Consider the following 27,694-nt stretch of genomic DNA (forward strand, 5'->3'; position numbering starts at 1 on the left):
AGCTTAGTTCCCAGGCAAGACTTCCTCTGATGGAGTGAAGGCAACGGACCATGTGATAGGAGAGTCAGAATTAGACAAACATAATGATCTTAAAGGTCTGTGTGATGTTCAGAAAGATGTAAAGATGGGGATAGTGCTGGGGGGTAGTAGTTGAGGGGATAGAAATACTTCAAAATAACATGGAGATTTTAAGATAAGTGTCATCAATGCAAATGATTGAATGAGACATCGATGTCCCTAAATGGTCTGATTTTCTTTTACCTAGCTGTTGATTGTGGAACACCAGCACCCATACCAAATGCGTGGTCTTTACGTGTCAGAGAGACGACTTACGGAACTGAAATCCAATACCGTTGTAGGACTGGTTTTATGAGAGGAGGAGGAAATGGCACAATGATTTGTTCCAAGACGGGTCAGTGGGAAGGAGCACATTTCAATTGTTCAGGTAACAATGACGACATGCTAAAGAGGAACAGGTGTTTGTTGTGTTCTATCGTGTTTCTACAGCGATTAACTGTGGTAACCTGAACCAGCAATGCTGACACAAGTATTTACCAGGGTATATTTGTGTTACAGATATTTTTTTTAATGCCAGATCTATACACTCCACCAATTTTAGCCTCTTGAACATTCTCACTTCAGCATGCTTCCTCAGCTCTACACTTTAGTATTTCCTTTCTAAACCTCTCCACCTCTTCTGCCCCAAATCACTCCTTAAAATGGAGCTCTTTGAACAAGCTGTTTGGTTACTGTCTCTGAAATCTTTTAAATTAAGGCAGAAAATGATGGAAGTAATCAACTGATGATGCAAACAGAGTTAACATTTAGAGAAAACTACCCTTCCTCGGCGCTGTTCTTAGTGTTTCCAGCTTTTCTTTGCTCATATTTTTAGATTTTCAATGCCCCCGGCATTAATTTTCAAATAATTTTTCCATAGTTTAGTGTCAAGTTCTGCTTATAGGGTTCTATTGGATTGGGCTGATTTGTTTTTGAGCTGAATCTACGTTTTGAATGTACTAAAGGAGATGTTTATGCACATGGCCTTCGGTGTGGAAATCTGAAAAAATAGCTGCAGATCTTGAACATCTGAAAGAAAAACATAAAATACTGGAAAAGCTTAGTGGGTCAGGCAGTATCTGTGGAGAGAAAAGAGTTTATGCCAGAGATCATCATCAGAACAATAAGGCACTATGCAAGCATAATTGAATTAAATTGAATTGAATTGACTTTATTTACTTACATCCTTCATATACATGAGTAAAAATCTTTACATTACGTCTCCAACTAAAAGTGCAATGTGCAATTATAGTAATTTATAATAAATATTATGTACAACAGGACAGTCAATGTAACATAGAAATACAGTTGTGTCAGCATGAGTTAAGCAGTCTGATGGCCTGGTGGAAGAAGCTGTCCTGGAGCCTGTTGGTCCTGGCTTTTATGTTGCGGTACCATTTCCCGGATGGTAGCAGCTGGAACAGCTGGGGTGACTCGGGTCTCCAATGATCCATCAGGCCCTTTTTACACACCTGCCTTTGTAAATGTCCTGGATAGTGGGTGTTGTGTTCTTTATACGTACTGTGGGTTACTAAGGACAAACCATATTCTGGAAGAATTGAAACTAGAACTTTTACTTACAACGGCAACAGCAACCACATATTTAACATGCAAGTTTCTCGATCATTCTGTCATTTCTGCGCATGCTCCAAACTCTGTCTAATCACGTTCTTACATGTGAGACGTGATAGCACCACATCTTCCTTTCCTTAAAAAGAAAAACAATTAGCAACATTAACCAGAACAAATACATAATTTAACGTGTCTCTATCAATCTCTCTGGGGGTTTATGAACACAAGTAGACCTTCTAAGTGGTTCACACAGTTCTTGTGTTTCATTGTTATTTTCATGTTTCGTCTGGTCTGCATCAGTTAACTGAAACTCTGAAATTGGCTCTTTCTTGAGGTCTTTGCGATTTCTTCTTAACACTGCTCCCTCTGTTTGGACCATGTATGATCTAGGTTGTACTTCAAGTACTGTAGTTTTCCGTGTCCATGTGTTCATTTTGTCTTGCATGCTTAATTCATTTCCTTGTCCTTCAGACAAACGTCTCCTTAGATTAGTCAACTCACGTTCCACTGCTTCCTTACACTGTGCCCACCGTGAGCATTCTTGCTCTAGACGGTGATGAAACTGAATCTCATATTCTCTCAGTGTCTTCCATTATCGCTTGCATTAAAGCAACCTCTTCCTGCCATTGTTTTTTCACATCCTCAATTGCCTCCTGTTTGGTCATCTCAGACACTGCAGCCACTGCTTTTATATTGTCCATGTCAGCATTTGCCTCCATGAGCTGAACCTGCAGTCAAGTTACATCTTACTCTCTGTCGGTTTCATTGTCGCTTCATTATTTTTTCTAATATGTTTGCGCTTTACAGCAGCTACACAGCTCTCAATAAAAAGCTCTTTTGTCTGCGACATCACAGTCTACGAAGCTTTGCAGAGCACCCAAGCCTTTTCGAAGTCGATGTCTTGTTCTCTTAACAGTCTTTCTCTCAGACCATTATCCAGAATGCCACAAACAATTCCGTCTTTAATGAGAGAGTCTGTGAGCTCTGCAAACTCGCAAGTTTTACTGTGGTGTCTCAACTCCGTAACAAATTGATCAATCGTTTGACCAGGTCTCTGCCGACATCTGAAAAATTTGTACTGTTCATACGTCACGTTGCGCTTTGATATACAAAATGCATCAAATGTGTCCATTATCACTTTGAAATTTAAATTCTCTCAATTTTAAAAGGTAAAATGGTTATATACCTCAATTACATCGTTCCCCAATTATGTGGAGTAGAATTGCAGCTTTCGTTTCTTCCCATTATTCATCTGCTCCGATCGCCGATAAATAAATTTCAAAATGCTGTTTAAATCTTTTCCAGTAATCAGCCACATTCCCAGTCAGCTGAAGTGTTTTCGGAGGTTTCAAACCTTCCATTTGTAAAACTATTAGCACACCAAACAGTTCATATGCTCTTTTTTTTTCCGATTATCTTCGATTCTTCCGTTTCTGTATTATTCTTCCAGACCGACTTCTGACGCCATGTTGTGTTCTTTATATGTACTGTGGGTTACTAAGAACAAACCATATTCTGGAAGAATTAAAACTAAAACTTTTATTTACAACAGCAACAGCAACCACGTTTTTAACATACAAGTTTCTCGATCATCCTGTCATTTCTGCGCATGCTCCGAACTCTGTCCAATCACGTTCTTACACGCGATATCACCACATTGGGAAGTTCACATCTACAGATGCGCTGGGCTGTCCGCACCACTCTCTGTAGAGTCCTGTGATTGAGGGAAGTACAGTTCCCATACCAGGCAGTGATGCAGTCAGTCAGGATGTTTTCAATCGTGCCCCTGTAAAAAGTTCTTAGAATTTGGGGGCCCACGTCAAACCTCTTCAACTGTCGGAGGTGAAAGAGGTGCTGTTGTGCAGGGAACAGAGTTGTTTCATACGCTTGCTGACTGGCTGAACTCAGCAACAACAGAGGTGTTTGGTTGTGTGCAGTGTAATTTCATGAACAAGGCTGCCAGTGTGCTATGCTATAACTTTAGGAAAACTATCACAGCAACATACACAAAACGCTACTTATCAGGCCCTGTAGCATCTCTGGAGAGGAATAAACAGTTGATACTTTTTCCTGAGACCCATCATCAGGACTGGAAAGGAAGGGGGAAGAAGCCAGGAATGGATGGATGTGGGAACAGAAGCAGTGTAAGCAGGCAGGTGATTTGTGAAACCAATACAGCAGAGCAGTTGTCTTTACCAAAGTATTCTGAGATCGAGAAAGGGGAGCAAGGTGTTCGACATGGACCGAGAATATCAAGAAAGAGGAGTGAGGTGTCAAAAACGGACCGTGAACATCGAGGAAGGGGAGAGAGGTGTCAGAAATGGACCGAGAGAATGTTTAGAAAGAGGAGGGAGGTGTCAGAAATGGGTTGAGTGAATATCGAGAAAGGGGAGTGAGGTGTCAGAAATGGTCAGAGAATATTGAGAAAGAGGAGGGAGGTGTCAGAAATGGGCTGAGTGAATATTGAGAAAGGGGAGTGAGGTGTCAGAAATGGACCATGAATATCAAGAAAGAGGAGGGAGGTGTCAGAAATGCACCGTGAATATCGAGCAAGGGAAGCGAGGTGTCTGAAATGGGCTGAGTGAATATCGAGAAAGGGGAGGGAGGTTTGGCCCACAGCAGTCTGTGTTCTATTCTTCCCACCATTGGCAGCCATATTCTCCCCCTGGAATACCACCCCGCCGTTCACGTCCTGACCTCCTTTAACCTGTTTTGCATCTTAAATACACCTCACTAATTCTTTGGTCACCATTGCCCAACTTCCTTCTGCAAATTTTCCCATGTCAAATTTTCTTTTCTTTTAGTTTTATTTATCTGATTTAGCGGTAAAGTACAGTGTGGTTACAGGCCCTTCTTGCCTAATGAGCCCACTCTGCCAAGTTAGGTTACACCTGTGTCACCAGCTAACCTATTAATTGGTGCTTCTTTGGAATTTGGGAGGAAACCAGTGCTCCAAGAGGAAATCCACACAGTCACAGGGAGAACATACAAACTCCTTACAGACAATGGCGGGAAGTGAATCTGACTCACAGGCTCTATATAGTGTTACACTAGCCACTACACTACTGTGCCATTCTTTTATTTGATAACACTCCAGAGAAACACACAGGATGTTTTGCTTTATTTCAGTACATTACCGTTAATGAGAATAAACCAATTGTCCAGTGTAGTTTAAGGGCTGGTTACAGCAAGTCTTTGTTTTAGTCCTCAGTTTCTGTTATTTCGGGAGTATTGATGCATGAACAATGAGTAAGTGTGTAATAGTTAGCAGGTGAGTTAACATGAGTGCTCAAGATTTGGTTTCCTATCAGCTCATTTAAAATTATTAGCCATATTTAATAGAGAAAATATGAACTTAAGCCCATTTAGAACTGCAGTTGTACATTTACACTTAAATGTGATGATGATTAGATAATTGAAACAATTACAGAAGGTAGTAATAATGATTTTTTTAAAATAACGCACATATATATATTCCTTATTACAATTGTGATTGCACTTCAGAAGTACTTTACTGGCCATTTTGTACTTAGAGTCATAGTGTAATAGAGTGATACAGCACAGACAGACGCCATTTGGCCCAACAAGTCCATGGTGGTCACAGTGCCCACCCACCTAGTCCCAATTTTCTGTATTCAGCGCATATTCCTCTAAACCCTGCCCCTACATGTACTATCCAAATGGTTTTATTTTTTAAAAGCCGCTGTTCAACCTGCCTCACTACTTCTGGCAGCTGTCACCACTCATACTCACTACTCTGCTTAAACAGTTACCCCTCGGGTCTCTTTGAAATCTTTCCCCTCTCACTCCAAGTCTATTTCTACCCCCATCCCCCCCACTCTAGTTTTGGACTCCCCTTCTCTGGAGAGAAGACAATGATTATCCAATTCAATTTTAAACATTTTTAGGAGTTTGCTCTTCATTTTCTTACATTCAAAAGAATAAAGCCCTAGCGTAGCCAACCTCGCCCTAGGCCTCAGGCCCTTGAGTCCTGGGAATGTCCTTGTATATCTTTTCTCTACTCTTTCCTGTTTAAGCACATCTTTCCTAAAACACAGTGACCAAATCTGCACACATACTCAGTACCCTGAACGAAGGCCAGTGTGCTAGATGCTTTTTTTCATACTCTATCTACTTGTGTTCCACTTCAATGAACTATACTCTGTCCCTCCGTTCCATTCCACTCCCTCTTGCCCTACTAATCATCGGACTTTCCAAAATGCATCTCCTTTTACTTACTTGTATTGAAATCCATTTGTAGTGCCTTGGCCCATTCTCTGGTTAAGATCCGTTGTAATCTACAATAATCTTCCTCACTGACTACTCCTAACTATATGTATTCCACAAATTTAATAATTGAGCCTTGTGCATTCAAATCCAAATCATTCACCCAAATAACGAATAACAAAGGTTCCAACTCCACTTGTCACCAGCCCCCATTCCAAGAAACTGCATTTTAACTGCCGCCCTCTGCTTCCTAGCTTTGAGCCAATTGAATCCATAGAACCAGCTCTCCCTGGATTCCATGGGGACTTAACCTTCCAGACCAGCCTACCAGGCCTTGCGGAAGTCTAAGCAGAGAACATACACTGCCTTACCTTCATCTACCTTTTCGGTTATTTCTTCAAAAAAAAACTCTAAAAGGTTCATCAAGCACAAATTTCCACAAAAAAAAACCGTGCTGACTCCTCCTAGTCTATCCAAATGCAGGTAGAACCTGTTGCTCGGAATCCCCTTGAGTAAGGTCTCCACTATTGATGCCAGTTTGACCAGCCTATAGTCCCCTGGCTTGTGTTTGCCATCCACTTTAAACAATGGAACATGAGCCATCTTTGAAAACTCCACCAAGGACTGATGACGACGCAAATATCTCTGCAGGGGCCTGTGAAATTTCCTATGTAGCCTCCCACAAAGTCTGAGCTTGCACTGAGCAGGCTCTGTGATTTGTCCACCATAGTGGCTGCAAGTATCATCTCTTCGGTAACATGAATGCCCTCTAAGACATCTCCGCCTATACCCTTTACCTTGAGAAACCATGACTTCCTCTTCAGTAAACACCAACAAGAAATTGGTTAAAAATCCCACCCACTTCCTGCAGCTCAAGACATTGGTGGCCCTGCTGAGCCTTAAGGTGACTACTCACTCCCTAGTCACCCTTTTACTCTTAATATAGCTGTAGAAAAACTTGAGATTTTCCTCAGTCTTACCTGCCAGATCCATCTCATACCCCTTTGCCCTCCTGATTTCCCTCTTAAGAGTATTCTTAATTTTTTTATATAGTTATCAAGGAATTTGCTTGATCCAGACCTCCTAAACCCAATGTATACTTCCTTGTTTTTTGGACCAGAGCATTAATAATACTTGTCAGCCAAGGTCCCCTAAACTTATTAGGTTTACCTTATCATGGACATGTTCCTGGACACTTGCTATCATACGATTCAAATCCTCCTTTTTGCCATTCATTCATTCCTTCCTCTTCAAATGGGTTTACCCAATTGACTTCTGCTAGATGTTGTCTAATTACCCCAAAGTTAGCCCCGTTCTGCTTTAGGATGCTAACCTGTGGATATGACCTATTCTTTTTCACCACTACCTTAAAAGTAATATACCTACGATCACTAGAGCCAAAGTACTCCTGGACTGCCACTTCAATGTCTTTGCTCTGCCTTGTTCCCCAAGAGGAGGTTCAGTGCTGCATTCTCCTGAGCGGGGTCCTTTACATTGACATCCTGATTTCTCTTCTGTGGCCATAAAATATCCCGGCTTTTTTCCCCATCTCACTATTGAGTCTCCTATCACTCTTGTCCTGTCTGACCACACACTACCCCTCTGAGTCTCACAGCTAGTTACAGTGCCAAAGACCTGACTGGTGCTCTAGCCCCTGAAAGATCGTCCCTCTCAATATTTTCCAAAGAAGTATGCATGTAGGTGAGGGGAGTGGCCACCGTGGAACCCCACCTGCTCCCTTTCCATTTCCTGGTGGCCATCCATCCATGTGAAGCATGTCCTTTGGGTGTGACCATCTCAATAAAAGTCTGATCTATGAGGTTCTCAGTCCTGGGTACACCCAACTCTAATTCCAGTTCCTTGACCCAACGTGCTCTTCTCAATTGCCTCTTCATCTTAGGATGTGCTGAAATCATGCTTCAAGCCCGTTCTCTTTTATCCAAAGCTAAAATTAGTTTCCTCTTTTGATTTCTCATATTCTTTTGCCTGCCTCTAGATCTCACCCTCCCTGAATGGTTTTGCCCTTATTTTCTGTTACTTTCTCTGACCTGATAGTTGATCTGAATGGCATCAGCTCACCATGGTTCTTCCTACCATTCCTGAATTTTCTTATTTTCATTCATTAGTTGAAAAGCCTGGCATTAAATATCTATTCCTGATTTCCTCAACCTAGGTCTTCTAGGCTTGTTCAGACATGTGACCACGTTGCTAGGCCTCTATGGTCACTGGCTTGACCAGGTAGGGACTATGGAGTTCCTTCACTAAAGAGCACTGATGAGCCAGTTGGAGAAATTGGTCAGGTACTAGTATCTCAAAGAGCACTTTTTTAATTTAGATTCCAGAATGTATTTAATTAACTAAATTCAAGTGCCCCAAGTTGGAATTTGATCTCATCACTCCCAGTCTTGGTATTTTAATTACTATCCTACCATTCCTCCATTAGATTAGTATTGCCAGTTTAGCATGGACAGACAGTTCAATGCAAAGATGGCGACTCTCGGGCTATCTGAAAGTCTCCATCACATGGACCACTGTATCCTATAGCTCTAGCTAGTTAAAAAGCCACTTGCCACCCACCCATACCTCCAACAAGTTTCTTTTATAACCAAAAGTGTAATGGCATGTAGAAAGTGGAAAGAAATGTAACTTTTTTGTTATTTTCCCCAACTATTATTCTCCTGAGTTGACATGCTGGAAGTGTATTGCATGTTAAAATCCAAGGTTCATTATGCAGTATTTGCTAAAAACTACTATGGAATTCCTGTGGTCATGGAAGACACTGTAGAACTCAACATTTACCTTTTGGTTTTGCTTTGCAAGATCTCAGGTAGTTATTTCTCTTGTGAATAAAAGCTGCTGTGGAATTAATGTAAGCAAGACTAGTGGAACTACAGGCTAAGTGGAAAAAAACTGTCATTTTATCTCTCCCAGAGATTGACTGTGGGATTCCTCCAGTGGTGCCACATGCCAAAATGGCCTCTTACCACAGTACAAGATTGGGAAGTGTTGCCCACTATCGCTGTAGGGATGGATTTTATGCAGTGTCTGGTAGCAACGTGTCCACATGCAAGCAAGAAGGACAATGGGAAGAAATTACACTGGTGTGTCAAGGTAATGTTCTTTTTAGCTACAGTAAGCCACATTGCTGAGGGTTCAACTGAAAACAAAAGTGACCAAGTTCTTGTAAATACCTGTAATGCTTTCACCCTACCTTAAGCCAATACTTGTACACAAAAATATAGAGGTATAGATATTGAGAAGTGGTTGTAACTGACTGCAATGCCTCAGCCCAAAGGAGCTCCACTGGGCCAATTTAGATCTGGTTATCTGAATTGCATTTGGTGAAATTGGTCAGGTAGTGAAGGACCCCCATGATTCTCCTATCTGAATCAGTTTGAACATTGGAGATTATCATCCTTTTAAGTTTTGCAATATTAGAAGGAGCAAATTTTTGCAGTGTTTGCTAGCCAAAATCTTTGTGAGAATAGTTACTGCCAGTTGTACATGCATTCTGCGTCTTTGGTGCCACTGAGGTCCATTGAATCTACAGTGATGTGTGAATAACCTCTTTCCCCCCGACTTAACAGAGATAGAGCGTCTTTATCTACCATTCTAGGAGCCTCTGCATCCAGCACATCATTCTCCGCAACTCCCACTGTCTTCACTAGGATTCTACCACCAAACACATCGTTACCTCTGCCCCCACCCACCCACCACCACCACTCTCTGCTCTCCACTGGGATCGCTCTATCCGTGATTCCCTTGTCCATTCTTCTCTGCCACTGATCTCCTTCCTGGCGCTTATCCCTGCAAGCATATGTGCCACACCTGCCCATTCACCTCCTCCCTCACTTCTATTCAGGGTCCCAAACAGTTCTACCAGGTGAGGCAACACTTCACCTGTGAGTCTGTCAGGGTCATCTACTCTACCAGTTGCTCCCAGTCCAGCCTCCCCTACATTGGTGAGACCAGATGTAGACTGGGGGGGACCACCTTCATCCTGTCTACAACAAGCAAGGTTTACCACTGTCCAGCCATTTTAATTCCCATCACCATTCCCATTCCAACAAATTGGTTCATGTCCTCCTCTACTGCCAAGAAGGTGCTACTCTTAGGTTGGAGGAGGAACACCTCGTCTTCTTTTTGGGTAGCCTTCAACCTGACAGGATGAACATTGATTACTCTAACTTCTGATAATTTCTCCCCAATCCTTTTCTCTTTTTTTCAATCCCCATTCAGGCTCCCCCTTACCTCTTCTTACCTCCTTACCTGCCTATCACCTCCCTCTTCTATTTCTCCCATGGTCCACTCTCCTCTCCTATCAGATTCCACATTCTTCAGCTATTTATCTTTTCAACCTATCACCTTCTTAGTTCATTCCCCCTCTCCCATCTGTCTTCACCTATCACCAACCAACTTTTACTCCATCAACACCTTCTTATTCTGGCTCTCCCCCCCCCCCACCCCCACCCTCCACACGCACTTTGCAGTCCCAATGAAAGGTCTGGACCTGAAACACTGACTCATTATTCCTTTCCATAGATGCCATCTAACCTACTGAACAGCTACAGCATTTTGCATGTGTTACTCCAAAAAACCATGTGTATGGTATGGCAGGAATTGCTTTCCTCGCAAAGCTCTGTGACAGTGTTGTATGTATCCAAGCCAATTATTTTCAGCAATATTGTATTGCCACTGATAATGTACTTCGATGGTTAACAGCAACCCATAACTCATTGCAACTTCGTGAATATTTTTGTAATCATCTAAAGTAATATTAGGGAGAGCAATTAAATCCTGCAGTCTTCTAGCTGTTGTCATTAACTTTGTTCAATTACATTCTTGGTCTCTTTTTGTTCTTCATAGTTAATGATTTTATTCTGTATAATAAATCATGTTTGAAGTGGAAAAGAGATGGACTTGGAACCAGATCTGAGGACACATATTTAGTAAGTGAAGATAATATTTTTCCCTTTAAATTAATTGTTGGTATTGGTGGTCCAGAATTTGTCATTAGGATATCTTGTCACTAGTGTTTTGGGTTGGATCTTCTGTACACCCTGCACCACCCATCAGAAGCTTCAATAATTTTCAGTGTCTATCATTGCTAAACGCATCATGACAAAAATACTGTGGGATCTTGAAGAAAGGCAGGACCTGTCTCCTTAACCAACATGACTGCAGAAACAAGCAGAGAAGGAAGTAGACTGCATCAGTCAAAGCAGCTCCAGAACAAGAAATAAAAAGGGGGGAAAACGGAGTTCGCGAAAAATAAAGAACAAAATTGCAGAAAGAAGGGAAGAAGAAGGGGAAAAAACAGTAAAAAAAAAAGAAGAAGAAAGCCTGAGTGGAGCCATCGGGACGCCGTCATGACTGCTTTTTTTTTTAGCAGACTTTCTTATTTTTACGAGGCCGAGTTGCTAGCTCGACGCTCAACCCAGCACGGATGGAAAGTGTGCAAGGGAGCCGGCTGGATTTGAACTCGGGAACCTTTGCTCCGAAGTCCGGTGCTGATGCCACTACGTCACCAACCCGCTTAAAAAAATAAGAGCAGCACATAAAATTCTGGAGGAACAGCAGTTCAAGCAGTGTCTATGGAGGGAAATGTATCTCCCATCATAGAAACTGCCTGACCTGCCGAGTTCCATCAGCTGTTTGTATTTTGTTCCAGATTCCACCATTTGCAGTTGCTTGTGTCTCTCTTTTTAAGGATTTAAGGGTCCTCTGAGTTCAATTTGTCTTCACAAGACTGAGATGCCACAGTTTCATTTGATATTATTTTGGATGGCTAAGGTTAAGTGGATTCACAGGTCATGAGAAAGGTGACAGGAATTTTTTAAAACTGAGAAACAGCTACACTAACATTATGCCACATTGTGGCAATTGTGGAGAAATCTAGAGCTTTTGGGAGCTTAATGAGATGGCTGAGGGTGACCAGGAAATATTTGGAAAAAGCAGCACGAACATTAACCTTAGCAATATTTAGCAAGCACGTTATGGGTCCAACTTTCATCCAAAAATTGCTTGATTTTGAAGGCTGATATTGTCGTGTAGGGTTAGCAGCAGTGCGCCAGGTTCAATTCCTGCTGCTCTCTGTAAGGAGTTTGTACGTTCTCACCGTGACCACATGGGTTTCCTCCCGCATCTCAAAGATCTGTCCTGATGAAGGATCACAGCCCAAAATGTTGCCAGTTTATTCCGTTCCATACATGCTGCATGACCTGCTGAGTTCCTCCGGCATTTTGTATTTGTTACTTCCTAAATCTGGGTTAAGTCCCCAACACCTGTGTTACTCCCTTTGTAATTATCTTAAATAACAGTGATTTTCAACACCACCCTACAAATAAAATTGTACTCCCTGGTCTATAAGAATGCAAGGAAGTGAAGCTGGACTAGGCCTCATGTGAAATATTGGGAATTTGCTTCACCATTTAGTGAAACCAGTAGTCCCGGGGGGCAGTGAAAGTTTCTAAGGATCCGATAAAGATAAAGGAGGGGGTGGGGGCACTTGGTAACATGGGGGGCATTTGAAAGATTACAGGCTTAATTTACGAAATCTATTGCAGCCTAACAACAAGTGATGGCAGGTGCGACACAGATATCAAATACAGAATAGCAATGGCGAAAGAAGCTTTCCAAAAAATGAAGACCATATTAACAGACAGAAAGATGAGCACGTAAACTAAAAACAGAATACTGCAGTGCTGCATTTATTCTATTCTGACTTATGGAAGTGAATGCTGGACCATTTCTCCAGCAATGGAAAAGAGACTAGAAGCAGCTGAATTATGGTTCTACAGGAGAATGTTAAAAATATCATGGGCCACACACACATCAAATGAAGAAGTTCTCAGAAGAGCCCAAGCAGTTCGATCACTCATACCAACAATAAGAGAAAAACAACTCAGATGCCTAGGACACATCATGCGGAAAGATGAACTAGAAAAACTCACACTCTCTGGAAAGATTGAGGGGAGCAAACCTAGAGGAAGACCTCGGATTATGTACATCAAAAGCATAGCCAGGTGGCTACACATCAAGGAAATGGAAGTCATCCAAAGAACGAGGGATAGATCTATATGGAAAACCATGGTCACCAACGTCCGCATTGGATATGGTACCTAGACAGACAGACATTGCATGATACAGGTTGAGCATCACTTATCCAATGTTCATAGGGTTAACAGCAGACCTTTTTGACATTTTCAACAGTATCTCCGCAGCTCAGAGCATAGAATAAACCCAAAACACATGGGAATCACCGTGAATAATGCACAAAGGTCTGGTTTTGATTGCTGATAACATTCTGATGCCAACAGGGCCCCACTCAGGGTATGTGAGGTCACTTGTCAGAGATGTCTGTAGTGCGTGAGCCTGGGAACCTTCCCAGTGCCTTGTGGAATTTTCCATTGGTGGCATTATTTCAGATTTCGGAGGTTTTTGGATTTTGGATTTTCGGATAAGGGGTGCTCAACCTGTATGAGTGTTTGATCCTCAGCGCCTCATAAAAGATTACAATGATCACATAATCACCTCATCTCCTGCTAACCCACCGTTCTCTTTGACTTTGGACAAAGCACGTTATAGTTGTGACAATGCGACACTTCTTTATTTGGTGTATTATGAGAAATCTGGCCAGAAGACATTGTGTTATTTCTGGGCCCGGCTGTGAATTATTGCCATTTGCTACTGCAGTACAATGTTAGCTAGTACGATACCCATACTCTTATCAAGCAGTGACACAATTCCAGCGAATTAGAATACGGCATTCAATGGGGCAAAGTTCAGAAACTGCCCTTCTTTGAAGACTTGAATGCTTCATTCAGTAATCAATTTCAGAAGATTAGGCATGACATTGCTTATTTGTCAGAATTATTTGCAAAGTTTGATGAAATCAGTCTTAAATTGTAAGGAAATAATGTGAATCTTATCAAAGTCAAATAAGCTATCTCCATATTTTTGTCCAAGTTAACCCTATTTAAGTGCACCATTGGCTGTCACGACCTTTTCCAATTTTTGAGCTCCTCTGAGTTGCAGGGGTTCCACAGAACCCTTGCTTAATTGTACTGGTCCATGGCAAAAAAAGGTTAGGGACCTCTGCTGAGTTGGAAGAGAAAGAAAGAATACCAGATGATGATCTTCAAGTATACTGTGCCCACCTGGGTAAGATGCATAAAGGCAGAGAAATTTCAGGATCCAAATTTCACATTGGGTGGTAAATCCATTCCTGAACACTTGTAATGAGAAATTAACAGGAAGGATGGAGGACGAACTGATCTCACTACAAAATGACTTTGAGATGAAAGCCAAGGTTCAATAAATCATAACAAGACTATTGGTTGCAGAAAGAAATCTCTGAATATTATCTTGCACTGTGGAAAAAGGTCAAGATGTTCTTTATTGCCTTTCTAACATTATATTTAATGGAGCGTGGTTTCAGTGCAGATGTCCAACTTCTTCTAAAGCAACGAAACAGACTGCAAATTACTGAACGGGGGAATTTGAGACACCTTCTGAGTGACATTCAGCCTGATGTTGAGAAGCTGATATCACTGCACCAACCCATCCATCTCATTGAAAGTGAAAAAGCAATGAAGTAATGAATAATTGGGCTACTAATGTACACTCTAAAATTGTTGAAAATAATTTTTACTCTAAATAAATTTTATTTGTAGATTTGAATATTTTTTGTAATTTATTTGTCATTGCTTTCAATTTTCAGTTCCTATTTTCTTTCACTGTGCATCGTAAATCAAAATTCTTCATATTTTTTATGTAATGGCTAGAAAGGGAGGTGGGGCGCTAGGGATATGGTCTGGAAGCCAAGGGGGGCAGTAACCCAGAAAAGTTTGGGAACCACTGAACTAGACAATGGCTGAACTCCCTCAGATCCATTTTCTTCTCAGTTCCCACATTTATTGATTCATTATCAAAGTTTAATATTTAGCAAAGGACAAAATAATTTTTCATTAATATTATTGGTAAAATTAGTAGACTGATCAAAATACAAGTCTTTGGAAAGTTAGGGAAGAGTTTTAGTTATTCAAGGTGTAAAATATCCCTTTGATGAATTATTGTAGCGTGAAATTCATTCTACTCTTTATATTCTCCTTGGTGGGTATTACCACTGGCTTCTCCTGGTCTTGAGTAGTGTAGTCTTTTATTAACATATAATTCACACCAATTTAAATTCTTCTCAATAAAATTTTGACTTCCTTTTGAGAAGCAGATCTGCCTATGGAAGTTATTTATATTGCACAAGCCTTTCTCCAGATATTTACAAATAGATTTCCTTTCTTGAACTCTTTCAGCACAAATCATGAAATGGTGCCCTTTGAATTCTGAATGGTAGCAATTCTCAACTTCATTTTAAAAATTAGCTTTAAATATCATATGTATGCTGTACATTGGAACATTGAAACAGTGAACTGCATTGTTTGCGGTAATATCCAACGCAGTCTGAGGATGTACAGGGGCAGCCTGCAAGTATCACCATGCTTCCAGGGACAACATAGCTGTCCACAACTTACTAAAGCTTACTAATCCATACGTCTTTGGAACATGGAAGGAAATTGGACCACTTGGACGATGATCTCAGAGGATCTGTCCCGGGCCCAGCACATAAGTGCAATTATGTAGAAAGCACAGCTGCACCTCTACTTCCTTAGAAGTTTGTGAAGGTTTGGCATGTATAACTTTGACAAACTTCTATAGATGTGTGGTGAAGAGTATATTGACTGCTTGCATCACAGCCTGGTATGGAAACACCAATGCCCTTGAATGGAAAATCCTACAAAAAATAGTGGATACTGCCCAGTCAGTCACAGATAAAGACCTCCTAACCATTGAGCACATCCACAAGAAGCGCTGTCACAGAACAGCAGCATCCCTCATCAAGGATCCCTACCACCCAGGTCATGCTCTCCTCCTGCTGCAGCTGCCATCAAGATCAAGGTACAGGAGCCTCAGACCTACACCACCAGGTTCAGGAAAATTTATAACCCCTCAATCATCAGGCTCCAGAACAATAGGGATAATGTCACCTAACTTTACTCTTTCCATCACTGAATGGTTCCCACAACATATGGAATCACTTTCAAGGACAATTCACCTCATGTTCTTGATATTCATTGTTTGTTTATTTATTTATTATTTTTATTCTTTTGTGTTTGCACAGTTTGTCTTTTACACACTGGTTGTTTGACCATCCTGTTGCATGCGGTCTTTCATTGACCCTATTGCGTTTCTTTGACTTACTGTGTATGCCCACAAGAAAATAAATCTCAGGGTTGCATATTGTGACATCGACGTACTTTGATAGTAAGCTTACTTAGAACATTGAACTTTAAAACCCACATGGTCATGGGAAGAACATACAAACTCCTTACAGACAGCAGAGGGAATTGCACTCTGATCACTGGCTCTGTAAAGCGTTATGTTAGCCGCTATGCTATCGTGCTGCCCTGCAATTAGAAGCTTTAGCCATCTTTTCTTATATTTTAGACTGCATGTAGTTATCTCACTGTTCCCTGTTGAAATTTTGATGATTGACAATTCCCTGATCAACCATACTTGGAGAGTACATTGTTAGAAGTGACTGCCATTTGCAGAATTAGCATTATGTGCTTTTTTCTCAACTTTTCAGAATAAATCATCTTGTTATTGGTCAGAACTGATAAAAGTTCAGTTGAATTCTGATTGGTGAACTTAATGAAAACTCTTTGTAGATCAAATCTATTTAGTAAACTGTTGTCATTAAATAGACTCATTATAGAGTGATACTGTTGTGACTGTCAATGAAAGCCACCAGAGGGACTTGCAGCTGATAGTATAAAAGTCATTATTTGGCACACCCAAGCTGGCAGCATTTGGAGTCACTCTGGAGAGAGGCTCCCAATGTTACATCACACATCAAATGCTAAAGATCAAAGGTCACAGCAGGACAACTTCTAGAGTCACAATGCATTCGTAATGCTTCCTTTGAGTTACATATAATTTTCAGACACCAAGATGTTCACACAAACACACGCAAAGTGAGTGTTAATGACAGCTGTCTCTGAGCTGCATTCACGCATATGCAGACATCACAGGTCAATGGGGCTTTTCCTGGTTTGCTCCTATTTGCATCGCCAGGAAGACCATTGTTCTGAGCTGCATTTTCAATTTAATTTATAATTCACATTCGGATTTGGTTGCTGTTGAAATTAATATTTGCTAAATTCCATATCTCTAGAAAGCACCGCAGTAGTCAAATTACTTCTGCTGTAGTTGATGGAGGCTATTTAAATAGATCCAGTTCACAGCATAAATTTACCTTGATTATAGTAAAACTCAATTTGTACATGCAAAGGCTCCAAGTCAGTGATTCACAGCAGGGATGGTAATGTGCCCTAATGGGATGTTAGGGGAAATAGAAGTCGTCGGGGGGGGGGGGGTGGTGGTAAGCTGCACCATAACTTGAGGCACGAGACCTGACCAACCATTAGTAGAGCAGGCACTTCCAAAAAAATGGCACCAGAACACAGGAAGAACCTTAGTTCTGCAGACGGTGAGCACTCATCATCACAATGCGTCTGAAACTCAACTATCTCATCCGACCTTACCAACCAAACAGACATTATTAGGGATGCATAAGTGAGCTTCCAGGGTGCCCAGCAGTTCCACTTGACACATGGCAAGGAATAAGTTCATGCAATTTAACAGTTGGTAAGTCAAGTACACCCGCTCAACTTTCTCTACAGATCTACAGAAAACAAGTCATGCAATGGTACAGCACTGGCTGGAACCAGACGGTGAAATAGTCAATCAGTGAACCTTCTGACCCCAAGGATTCCTCTTGAGGTGTTCAAAGTGACCTCAGCTTCATATACTATGAAAACTATCTTTGGGGATACCTCGCATGATTGATCAATCTCGTTAACTGGAATAGTATAAAGGTAGCTTGCCGAACACCAGCTCTCTCCTGACTAACATTCAGGTTCCTGATGAAGGGTCTCGGCCCGACACGTCAACTGTACCTCTTCCTAGAGATGCTGCCTGGCCTGCTGCGTTCACCAGCAATTTTTATGTGTGTTGATTCAGCTTCCAATATGGATCCTTGTCAATGTAATTTTTGTTGTTATGATCCTTTTCATCTTTGTCTTGCCGCTACCATCATTCCATCCAAAAGGCATTCCTAGTTTGTGTTAATTTTTAATTTTAATTTAGCCCTACTAATGATGGATAAATATGTATGGTGCGATCTCTACAAGTCTGAAGGTGGTGAAGCCTTGAATTCTAATCCTGCTAAGACACAAAGTTCGTCAGACAGACAGTGCGTCAATACAATGTTACATACCTGGAGTATGGTTTCATTCCGTTCCCATCAGATCAATGACACTCCATGTGTCTTATAATACTGTACTTACAGTATTATAATACTATACTGTCTAATGAAGCCACAAAGTCATCAAGAATGCAGGAACACTTCCATAAAAGACACCCTGACAAGGCTACTTATGGTATTACTCAGTTCCAGAAGATGCAAGAAGCATTTGAAAAGCATTGCACACTCGAGGCATTTGCCAAGAGAGCTAAAAATGACCTTGATAGTGGTCTCATTGGTTCTTATAACATTTCCAAAATGATAGCAAAGTGTGGAAAATCTCATACAATTGGTGAAGGATTAATAATGCCTGCTGTATCAGATATGTTCAACACTGTCCTCAAAATAGATATGAGTATTTTAAAATCAATTCCCCTGAGTAATAACTCTGTAGCTTGTATTGATGAAATGAGTGAATTCATTGAGTATCAATTATGCACAGAGCTACGAAAAACAGAATTTGGGATGAGTCAACTATGCGAGACAATGAGGCATTGCTAATGGCATATGTCTGGTTATCAAAAGTGGAAAAGTTTATAAAGAGATTCTTTTTTGTAAAAAGTTAAAAACAAATATCCACAGAGAATCAAGCTATGACGAGATCAAAATGTATATTGAAGATAAAAGTATTCCTATTAGGAACATGATTTCTTGTGCAACAGGTGGAGCATCATATACGAAGGTCACCATGCTAGTTTAGTGGCATTTATGAGAAAAGAAATTCCAAGTCTGTCTGCAATCATTGTGTAATTCATCATCAACATTCTGCAGCTAAAAACCTCAGCCAGAGAGAATAGTGCTTACATGTGCCGTCACTGAAGAAGGATTTTCAGAATCGATTCAAGGATTTGAATGATCTGGAAATTCCGGGCTGGGTAATTAACCTATTTCTTTACAAGGTGGAAGAACAGGAAGAGACTTGCTAGAAGAAATTATCAAAATTCAGAATGTGAAGAAGCAAAAATGCTCTTCAAATATGTCAGCTTTTGTGGTATGTGGCCACACTGTCATATGCTGTCAATTGCAATGAAAAGCTCTTCATTGCAATTCCATCCCCCTACCTTGTTGAAAGAGGCTTCAGTGCAGTGAACCACATTCTCACAAAAAAACAGAAACCACTTGGACGTTGTTACATGTGGTGACTTAAGGCTTTTGCTGTCACAGCTTGAACCAGATATTTCAACTCTTGCTAAAAACCATCAAGCTCAAGGATCACATTAATATTGAAGCTCTGTACAGCACGCAGGTACCATATAAGCTACATTTAAAGACAGATAAAAATTTAAAGCAGAATCATTTTTCTCATGTTAGCATCTGGTAGACACGTTTTCACACTATGGGGACACTGGAAAGTATATTGTGAGTAAGAGGAGTGTTGGCAAGTATGAAAGTGCTTTGGGGGTCATTGGGCTAAAAAAGGTTGGGAAATACTGATTTAAGCCTTCCAGCTCTTTTGTTCATGCAGATAGCAATTCGTTGTCCTTTTTTATGCAGTATCTTTTAACTCAATTACAGTTTCACTACAATGTTTTATTTCCTCTCAGTTTCAGATACAAGGAGAGCGAGTCTATCAAAGGGAGTTCTTTTACAAAAAGTTATTTAATTATAGTACAGCAGATGACTCCCCTGCAATATGTTTGGACTTGCAAGCAGGCACTAACTACACAGTAAATATCACAGCTCTTACATCACACCATTCTGCATGTATACAGCTCTCAACGGCAGTTACAGGTGAGCAACTTGCTTCAGTAGTTGAGATTGGTGGAGTTGTGCAATTATTGACTGAATTGCATTGTATTTTTTTACTGTGGCATGGGTTAAGGTTCCTGAATTGTCTATGCATAAATGTAGGAATAAAATTCAATTTCATCTCGTATGGCTAAAACTTCTGTTCGATAATGAATAGCATAACCAATTTTCATTCCTTGGGATTAGTGTTTTCATCTGTCCAAGTACAATTCAGCTGATTTGCATTTTGGAAGTCTGCTGAAACTGGAGAATCTATAAAATTTGTGTCTCTCGATTGTTTCTAATGGCACTTTGGAAATAGTTTGCTGGGCTAGTTAGAAACAAAGGGTGGAATAGAAGGCTGATGAAATGTAGTTAACATGTGTTTTCTTGTTTATACTGATACTTGTCATGCCATAATTGCTATGACAGACTTTGTGAGAACCAGATTATACAGGAAATGAGCCTTACTTGACAGGTTAGGAAGAGCCTAAATCAAAGAACGAATGGAAGCAAAGTTATTGTTCTCACCAGAGAAAGAAACTGCCTTTTTTCCAATTTCCCTGTTAGTTTTCATCAGAGCAGCAATTCTTCCTCTGCTGTTCCTGCTAAATACTTGATGTTGTGGTGCCTGTGTGTAAACCCTCTCTGCGATCTTTGCATTCTACTAAGATGGTACTGTGGTTATTTAATATACAGGTAATTCATTGCCTTTGTTTTCTGTCAATGCTTTGGCCATCCAGAGCGAAGATGATTGAGATGTTCACCTATCAATCAGGCTTATTGACCAGAAGTATATGTGTCTGAGGCTATGTCCACACTAGACCGGATAAATCCATAACCGAAGCTTTTTCTCTTCATTTTGACCCTCTGTCCACACTGAAATGGTGTTTTCCTCCCCCAAAAATGGAGCTTTTCAGAAATGCTCTCCAGAGTGAATAAATCTGAAAATACCTAATATCCGGCGTAGTGTGTACGGGGTAAACGGCTCTTTTTAAAACTGCTGTCATGACGTGCCGGAACAAATGGGGACAGCGCGGCATTTCATTGTTCTCTTGAACGCAACCTCCAACACCACGACAATATCTGACAATAGATGTGTAACAACCTAATGTAACATTGTAGGGAAATACAAGATAACACTGATGCAGACATGTTTTATACATTTAACAAGGTGCTTTATTAATGTATTGCTTGTGCAAATATTCAATAGATGCAGCTGTCACTTTTGCCCAGTAACTCGTTTTATTGCACATGTTAAATACAGCAAAATAATACACAAAGACATGGCAAAAGTAAAGGCAAACAAATGAGGTAACAGCAAATTTCACTTTTGCCCAGTAACAAGCCTTATTGCATTTAGTTGTAGCTGTTGTCCCTTTCATCAGTGAAGAGACTATGGCTGTAGGAAATGTTTCTGGACAAACATGCTCCAAGTCTTTTGTTTGGCAATTTCCTTTTAAGTTTTTCTAGTCTGTAACTGGAAAAACGTACACCAAGTATACCGTTTCCTCTTCGCTCGTTTTCTGTGTGTCCTGCGCATGCCCAGTAGGAGGAGATTCGCCCTGATACCCGCTTTAATGTGGACGGAGGTATTTTCAAAAATGCCTGGTGTGGACACCTATCATTTTTACGCGAAACCGGCGTTTTCAAAATTATCCAGTCCAGTGTGGACGTAGCCTGAGACTAATTTTATCATGAGTGAATGATGATAAAAAGATTGTTACATATTGATTCTGTGCTTAAAATTGATCTCAGTTCCTAAACAAAAGAGTGGTCACCAGGCTTGATTTACAAGGTAGATATCCTATCATCTCCAGTTTGGTTGGTTTATTCACTGTCCCCAAATGCAACCTTTAACGTATTCCTTTGTTTCAGACCCTCCAATTCCTGATATACAAGTCCTTGTTGTAGAGCAGATACTTCCTCCACTCATCCTTCGAAGAGTAGAAAGTAAGAATGGACCCATTAGGTACGTGTCTCAAATTTATAAACAAAAATGTTGATTGGAACCCTCCACTACTGGGTTTAACACTTTAGCTGTGACTTAGTTGGTAGGGTTGTAAATTGTAAGGCATGTGGTTGTAGGATTAAGCCTCATTCCTTACACAATGCATAAAATCCAGCTCAGTAGAACAACACTACAGTTCTATACCATTGGGGTATACTGACTTTCAGAAACCAGTGACTGTCTTCCAGATAAATGTGGGATCCTGTTTCGATAACATAGCTCTTCTTTGGGTGCTGGCCAATATCAAATCCATATTGATGCTTAAATCCAGTTCTTTTCATAATGTTCTGCTGGATCCTGCAGTGTGGAAATTTGCTACAATGTTTTCCTACATTACAACAGTACTTCATTGGCTGTAGAGCACTTAAGGATTTCCTGAAGTTGTATCGTGCGCTATAAATGCAAATCTGTTTCACTGAACAAAGGATCCCTACAATGGTCATCACCTTAATGGGGACCCTTTGTACACTTTATCACAAGTGCCTTAAATTAATAGCTACAGCAATCGATTGATTATAATTGGCATCCACCTAAAATATCAAATAATCTTTATAGTCAACCTCTTCCACAAAATTGTTGTAAGCAAAGGTTGTAAATATTTAAGGTAGAGGAGATAAAATACTCAAAATGCAAGGGATGAAAGGTTACCACAGGTAGTTGGAAAGGCAGAGTTGAAGTTACATGCATATTAAACTTACAAAATGATTGAGGGGCCAAGTGACTGGCTGCTGTTGCTAATTTGCATATTTCTCTGACTTGATGAAGCAGCTAGAAATTTTTGTAGTTAAATTTCTTGCAAAAGTAACATATTTACGTGGTGACCTTAATGCAATAAACCATTCACAGCCATTAACAAACACAAAGAGTATAAGAGCAAAACGTTTAACATCACAAAGGCACATTATGATGTGGTTGAACAACAGACCTAGAGTTTGGTCAGGGAGGTAAGTATTACGGGGTATCTTCCTAGTTAAGTGTCTTTACTAGGTGAAAGCTAGGTTTAGGTAAGGAGTATATAGTGAATGGCACAAGCCTCAGGAGCATTGATATACAGAGGAATCCTGGATTGCAAGCATATAGCTCCCTGAAAGTGGCAAAACAAGTGGATAGGGTGGTAAAGAAGGCATACATTAGTCGTGGCGTTGGGTATAAAGATTGGGATGCCATAGCAGCTCTGTATAACTTTGGTTAGGTCACATTTGGTGTAGTGTGTGCACTTCACGTTGCTGCATTACAGGAAGGATGTGAAGGCTCTGGAGAGGTTCACTAAGGTTTACCAAGATGCTTCTTGGATTAGAGAGAATTATTTTGAAGGAGAGATTGACAAACTTGGGTTGTTTTCTCTGGAGTGTTGAGGCTGATGGGAGACCAGATAGAAGTATATAGAATAATGAGAGGTATAAGTAGGGTATCTCTTCCCCAGGGTTGAAATGTCACATGCTAATGGGTGTAGCTTTAATGTAAGTACGTGAGTTGTGGAGGGGTGGTGGGGGATGTTAAAGAAGATTTGTGAGATGCTTTTTCCATAGAGTGGCAGGTTCAAAGTAAATTTATTATCAAAGTATATTTTATATCACCATATACAACGCTGAGATTCATATTCTTGTGGGCATACTCAATAAGTCCATGTAGCCAAATAACCATAATGGAATCAATGAAAGACCGCACCAACTTGGGTGTTTGACCACTGTGCAAAAGACAATAAACTGTGCAAATACAAAAAGAGAAAATAAATAAATAAATGAATAAGCAATAAATATTGAGAACATGAAAGTAAGTCCATAGGTTGTGGAACAGCTCCGTGACGGGGCAAGTGAAGAGAGTGAAGTTATCCCCTTTGGTTTAAGAGTCGAGTGGTTGAGGGGTGATAACAGATACCTGGAACACTTTGCCAGCGTAGATGATGGGAGCAGTTATGATAGCAACATTTAAGTGGCATTTAGACACTTAACATGCAGAGAATGGAAGGATTTAGACCATGTATAGGCAGCTGGGATTGTCATGTTCGGCACAGACATCAAGGGCAAAGTTGCTGCTCCAGTGCTATATTGATCTATGTCTATCATGGCTATATTTTGGGCTTGGACGACTGAGGGGAAGGCTATAGGCGATAGAGCAAAGGAAATCAGTGAATGTCAAAAATAATTACTAATGTTTACAGGGGGTATAGCACGTTTGGGTGAATATGATTTGATTTAATGACCCATTTTTGATTCATTTCTTTGTCCCCCTTTAGCCTATATCAGGTCATTGTTTTACCATTGAATTTGCAACATTCGTTCAATTGCAATTCCCAAAATATAAGAGATTTCTTTGACCACCAAAAAGACACGGAAGCATACATCACAGCAGAATTCATTGCAATGGATGTTAAGGATGGGATGCAGTTTTCTGTCGGAGACCGGCTGTACTACAGAGACTTCTATAATGCTGCTTTAGAGGCTGGCAAGAACTATTCTTTTCTATTGAAAATTATCAGTGAATGGAATTATGTAAGTTGATCTTTTGAGAAAAATGCACAAAAATACTTCTACATAATACTTTCTCAAATTCTTTAAATTGTAATGCTGGAGGTTTGTGGGAAACTAGCACAAGGGAGGATTTAAAGCTGGCGTAGATTAGCCATGATCATATTGAATGATGGGGCAGGCCTGAAGATCCTTTTTGTGCTCCCATTTTCTTGTGTTGTTGTTGAACTTGCAAAGTTATGTACTCAAAAAAGTTTAATTTAGATTTTGAAATCAGGAAGGGTCCTGACTAATTGGTGCAGAAACAAAATGCTGGATGAACTCAATGGGTCAAGCAGTATCTGTGGAGGCAAAGAGGTGATTGATGTTTCCGGATGTGACCCTGGATTGTTTTGCCAAGCATCTTGAGCTGTTTGTAAAGTCTGTCTTCAGTTTGCGGTTTGAAATCATTTCGACTCTCGTTCCGCTCTGCCCTCATTCTCCACCTGGCTGTTCAAGAACCCAGTAGCATAATAATTGGAATCTCCAAGTTCAGATAATCCACACTCCCTCTGCCACTTTCACTCTCCTTCTGACCCACCCCTGTCCTCTCACACATTACTTCTTTCTACTCTTCCCAAATCCTATTGCAGGGTCTCAACCCAAAATTTTGCTTCCACAGATGTTCCCTGACTGAGTTCCTCCAGCAATTTGTTTTTTTAAAAAATTATTATTATAGCACCTGCAGTCTCTTGTGTTTCCAGACTAATTCTGTTTTGTTCGCAGAGGTGACCTGCTGATATTGCAGTAGGATTATTGTAGAGAGACACAAGATAGAGCTGTGAGGAAGGAGGTGTCCAATTACAAATGTTGTATTTTAGCTGCTATCCCTCTCCCACTTCTCAATTAGTTGGCTGAGGATCCATGCCCTAAAGGAAGATGTAATCCAAGTTTAAGTGTGTGAGTGCTGTCTTGTCAGAATGTCTTTCTACAGTCCCTCATCGAATCAATTAAAAATTCCTGCTTGTTCCAGATGAAGAACATCTGGGGAAATCACCTGGTTAGATAGATTATGAGAACACTCAGTCCTCTTTTATTGTCATTTAGAAATGCATACCTGCATTAAGAAATAATACAATGTTTCTCCGGAGTGATATCACAGAAAACAAGACAGACTAAAGACTAACACTGACAGAACCACATAATTATAACATATAGTTACAGCAGTGCAAAGCAATACCATAATTTGATAAAGAACAGACCACAGGCACAGTAAAAAAAAGTCTAAGTCCCGAGTCAATCGACTCCCGAATCCCCGATAGCAGGCGGAAAAAGGGAGAAACTCCATGCCATAAACCTCCAGGCACCGTCAACTTGCCAATACCTTGGAAGCAGCCGACCCCAGCCGACCCCGAGTCCATCCATCCAAAAACTCCGAGCTTCCGAGCGGCCTGTCTGATACAGCTTCCCGAGCGCCATCCTCTGCCGAGCGCCTTCGACCTCTCCCCGGCTGCTGAAACACGCAAAGCCAAGGATTTTGGGGCCTTCAGCTCTGGAGATTCCAGTTGCCACACAGTAGCAGCGGCAGTAAAGCAGTCATTTCAGAAGTTTTCCAGATGTTCCGCTGTGCTCTCACGTCTGTCTCCATCAAATCAGGATTGTGCATGGTCCCTTACTTGACGGATAACAGATATTCATCACCGAAGTGGTCGCGCGCGCTGTCGTCGCGCTGCAATCTTTTCCCCCCTCCCGGTTAACCTTCCATCCTCAACCCTGTTTTATCAAAAATAGATTAACAAAGTTATTTAATGTTTGTGGACTCTTGATTTACACAAACCTTTTGCTGTGTTTGCATACAAAGTGAAAACTTTGTTTGCAACATGGAAACAGGCCCTTTGCTCAACCATCAAACAATAGTCCTGACGAAGGATCTCGACCCGAAACGTCAACTGTACTTCTTCCTATAGATGCTGCCTGGCCTGCTGTACCCCACCAGCATTTTGTGTGTTTGCATTTATATTTAATCTACACTCATCTCATTTTATACTTTATACTTTATTGTCGCCAAACAATTGATACTAGAACATACAATCATCACAGTGATATTTGAACCTGCGCTTCACACTCCCTGGATTACAAATATTAAATATTAAAAATATTTAAAAATAGTTAAAATTAGTAAATATTAAAAATATAAATTATAAATCATAAATAGAAAATAGAAAAATGGGAAGTAAGGTAGTGCAAAAAAACTGAGAAGCAGGTCTGGATATTGGAGGGTACGGCCCAGATCCGGGTCAGGATCCGTTCAGCAGTCTTATCACAGTTGGAAAGAAGCTGTTCCCAATTCTGGCCGTATGAGTCTTCAAGCTCCTGAACCTTCTCCCAGAGGGAGGAGGGACGAAAAGTGTGTTGGCTGGGTGGTTCATGTCCTTGATTATCCTGGCAGCACTGCTCCGACAATGTGCGGTATAAAGTGAGTCCACGGACGGAAGATTGGTTTGTGTGATGTGCTGGGCTGTGTTCACGATCTTCTGCAGCTTCTTCCAGTCTTGGACAGGACAACTTCCATACCAGGTTGTGATGCACCCTAGAAGAATGCTTTCTACGGTGCATCTATAAAGATTAGTGAGGGTTTTTGGGGACAGGCCAAATTTCTTTAGTTTTCTCAGGAAGTAAAGGTGCTGGTGGGCCTTCTTGGCAGTGGACTCTGCTTGGTTGGATTTCTTCCATGTTCTCATCAACCACCCCCAGGTTCTATCATTCACCTTTATACTGGGGGCAATTTGCAGTAGACATTTAACCTGCCAACTTGTTGAACTTTGGTGTGTGGGAGGAAAGCAGAGCACCCAGAGGAAACCCATATGGTCACAGGGAGGATGTGTGAACTCCACACAGAGCACGAGGATCAGGATTGATCCTGGGTCACCAGAGCAGCTACACATCCACACAGTGACACTTGGACGTCCTGAAGTTCAAGTTCCAAACAAAGAAAGAATGGTTTTTATTTACATAAGACCTTCCAACATTTCAGATTACTACTGAAGAGTAACACAATTATAGTTATAGTTCCATTATAGGAAATGCAGCATCTAATTTCTGCACATGCTTACAAAAAAAGCAATGTGAAAATGAACAAATATTCAGATTCTTTAGCAGTGCTGGATGAGGAATAAGTATTAACCAGGTCTCTGTGGAGACTGTCCCTGCATTGAGGTGTGGAATCTTTTACATCTCTTCAGCGTGTACCTCTTTCCTGAAGATAAATAATAGTACAGCATTCCCTTA

At 40.8% G+C, this 27,694-nt stretch overlaps 1 protein-coding gene across 13 annotated transcripts in view; it reads left to right on the forward strand.

Moving 5' to 3' along the window:
* Nucleotides 1-27,694, forward strand: part of susd1 (sushi domain containing 1) — a 185,706-nt gene that overhangs the window by 110,371 nt on the left and 47,641 nt on the right. For 12 of the 13 annotated variants that reach the window (XM_063048967.1, XM_063048972.1, XM_063048962.1 and 9 more), the window contains 6 exons: nt 266-445; nt 8,788-8,967; nt 10,723-10,805; nt 19,765-19,951; nt 21,827-21,920; nt 24,196-24,451. In XM_063048967.1, coding sequence (XP_062905037.1) covers nt 266-445; nt 8,788-8,967; nt 10,723-10,805; nt 19,765-19,951; nt 21,827-21,920; nt 24,196-24,451 — 980 coding nt within the window. The remainder of the gene's footprint in view (nt 1-265; nt 446-8,787; nt 8,968-10,722; nt 10,806-19,764; nt 19,952-21,826; nt 21,921-24,195; nt 24,452-27,694) is intronic. The other variant, XM_063048977.1, reaches the window with a different exon arrangement.

This window comes from Mobula hypostoma, chromosome 5 (genome assembly GCF_963921235.1).
Source record: "Mobula hypostoma chromosome 5, sMobHyp1.1, whole genome shotgun sequence".
In the NCBI taxonomy this organism is placed as follows: domain Eukaryota; kingdom Metazoa; phylum Chordata; class Chondrichthyes; order Myliobatiformes; family Myliobatidae; genus Mobula; species Mobula hypostoma.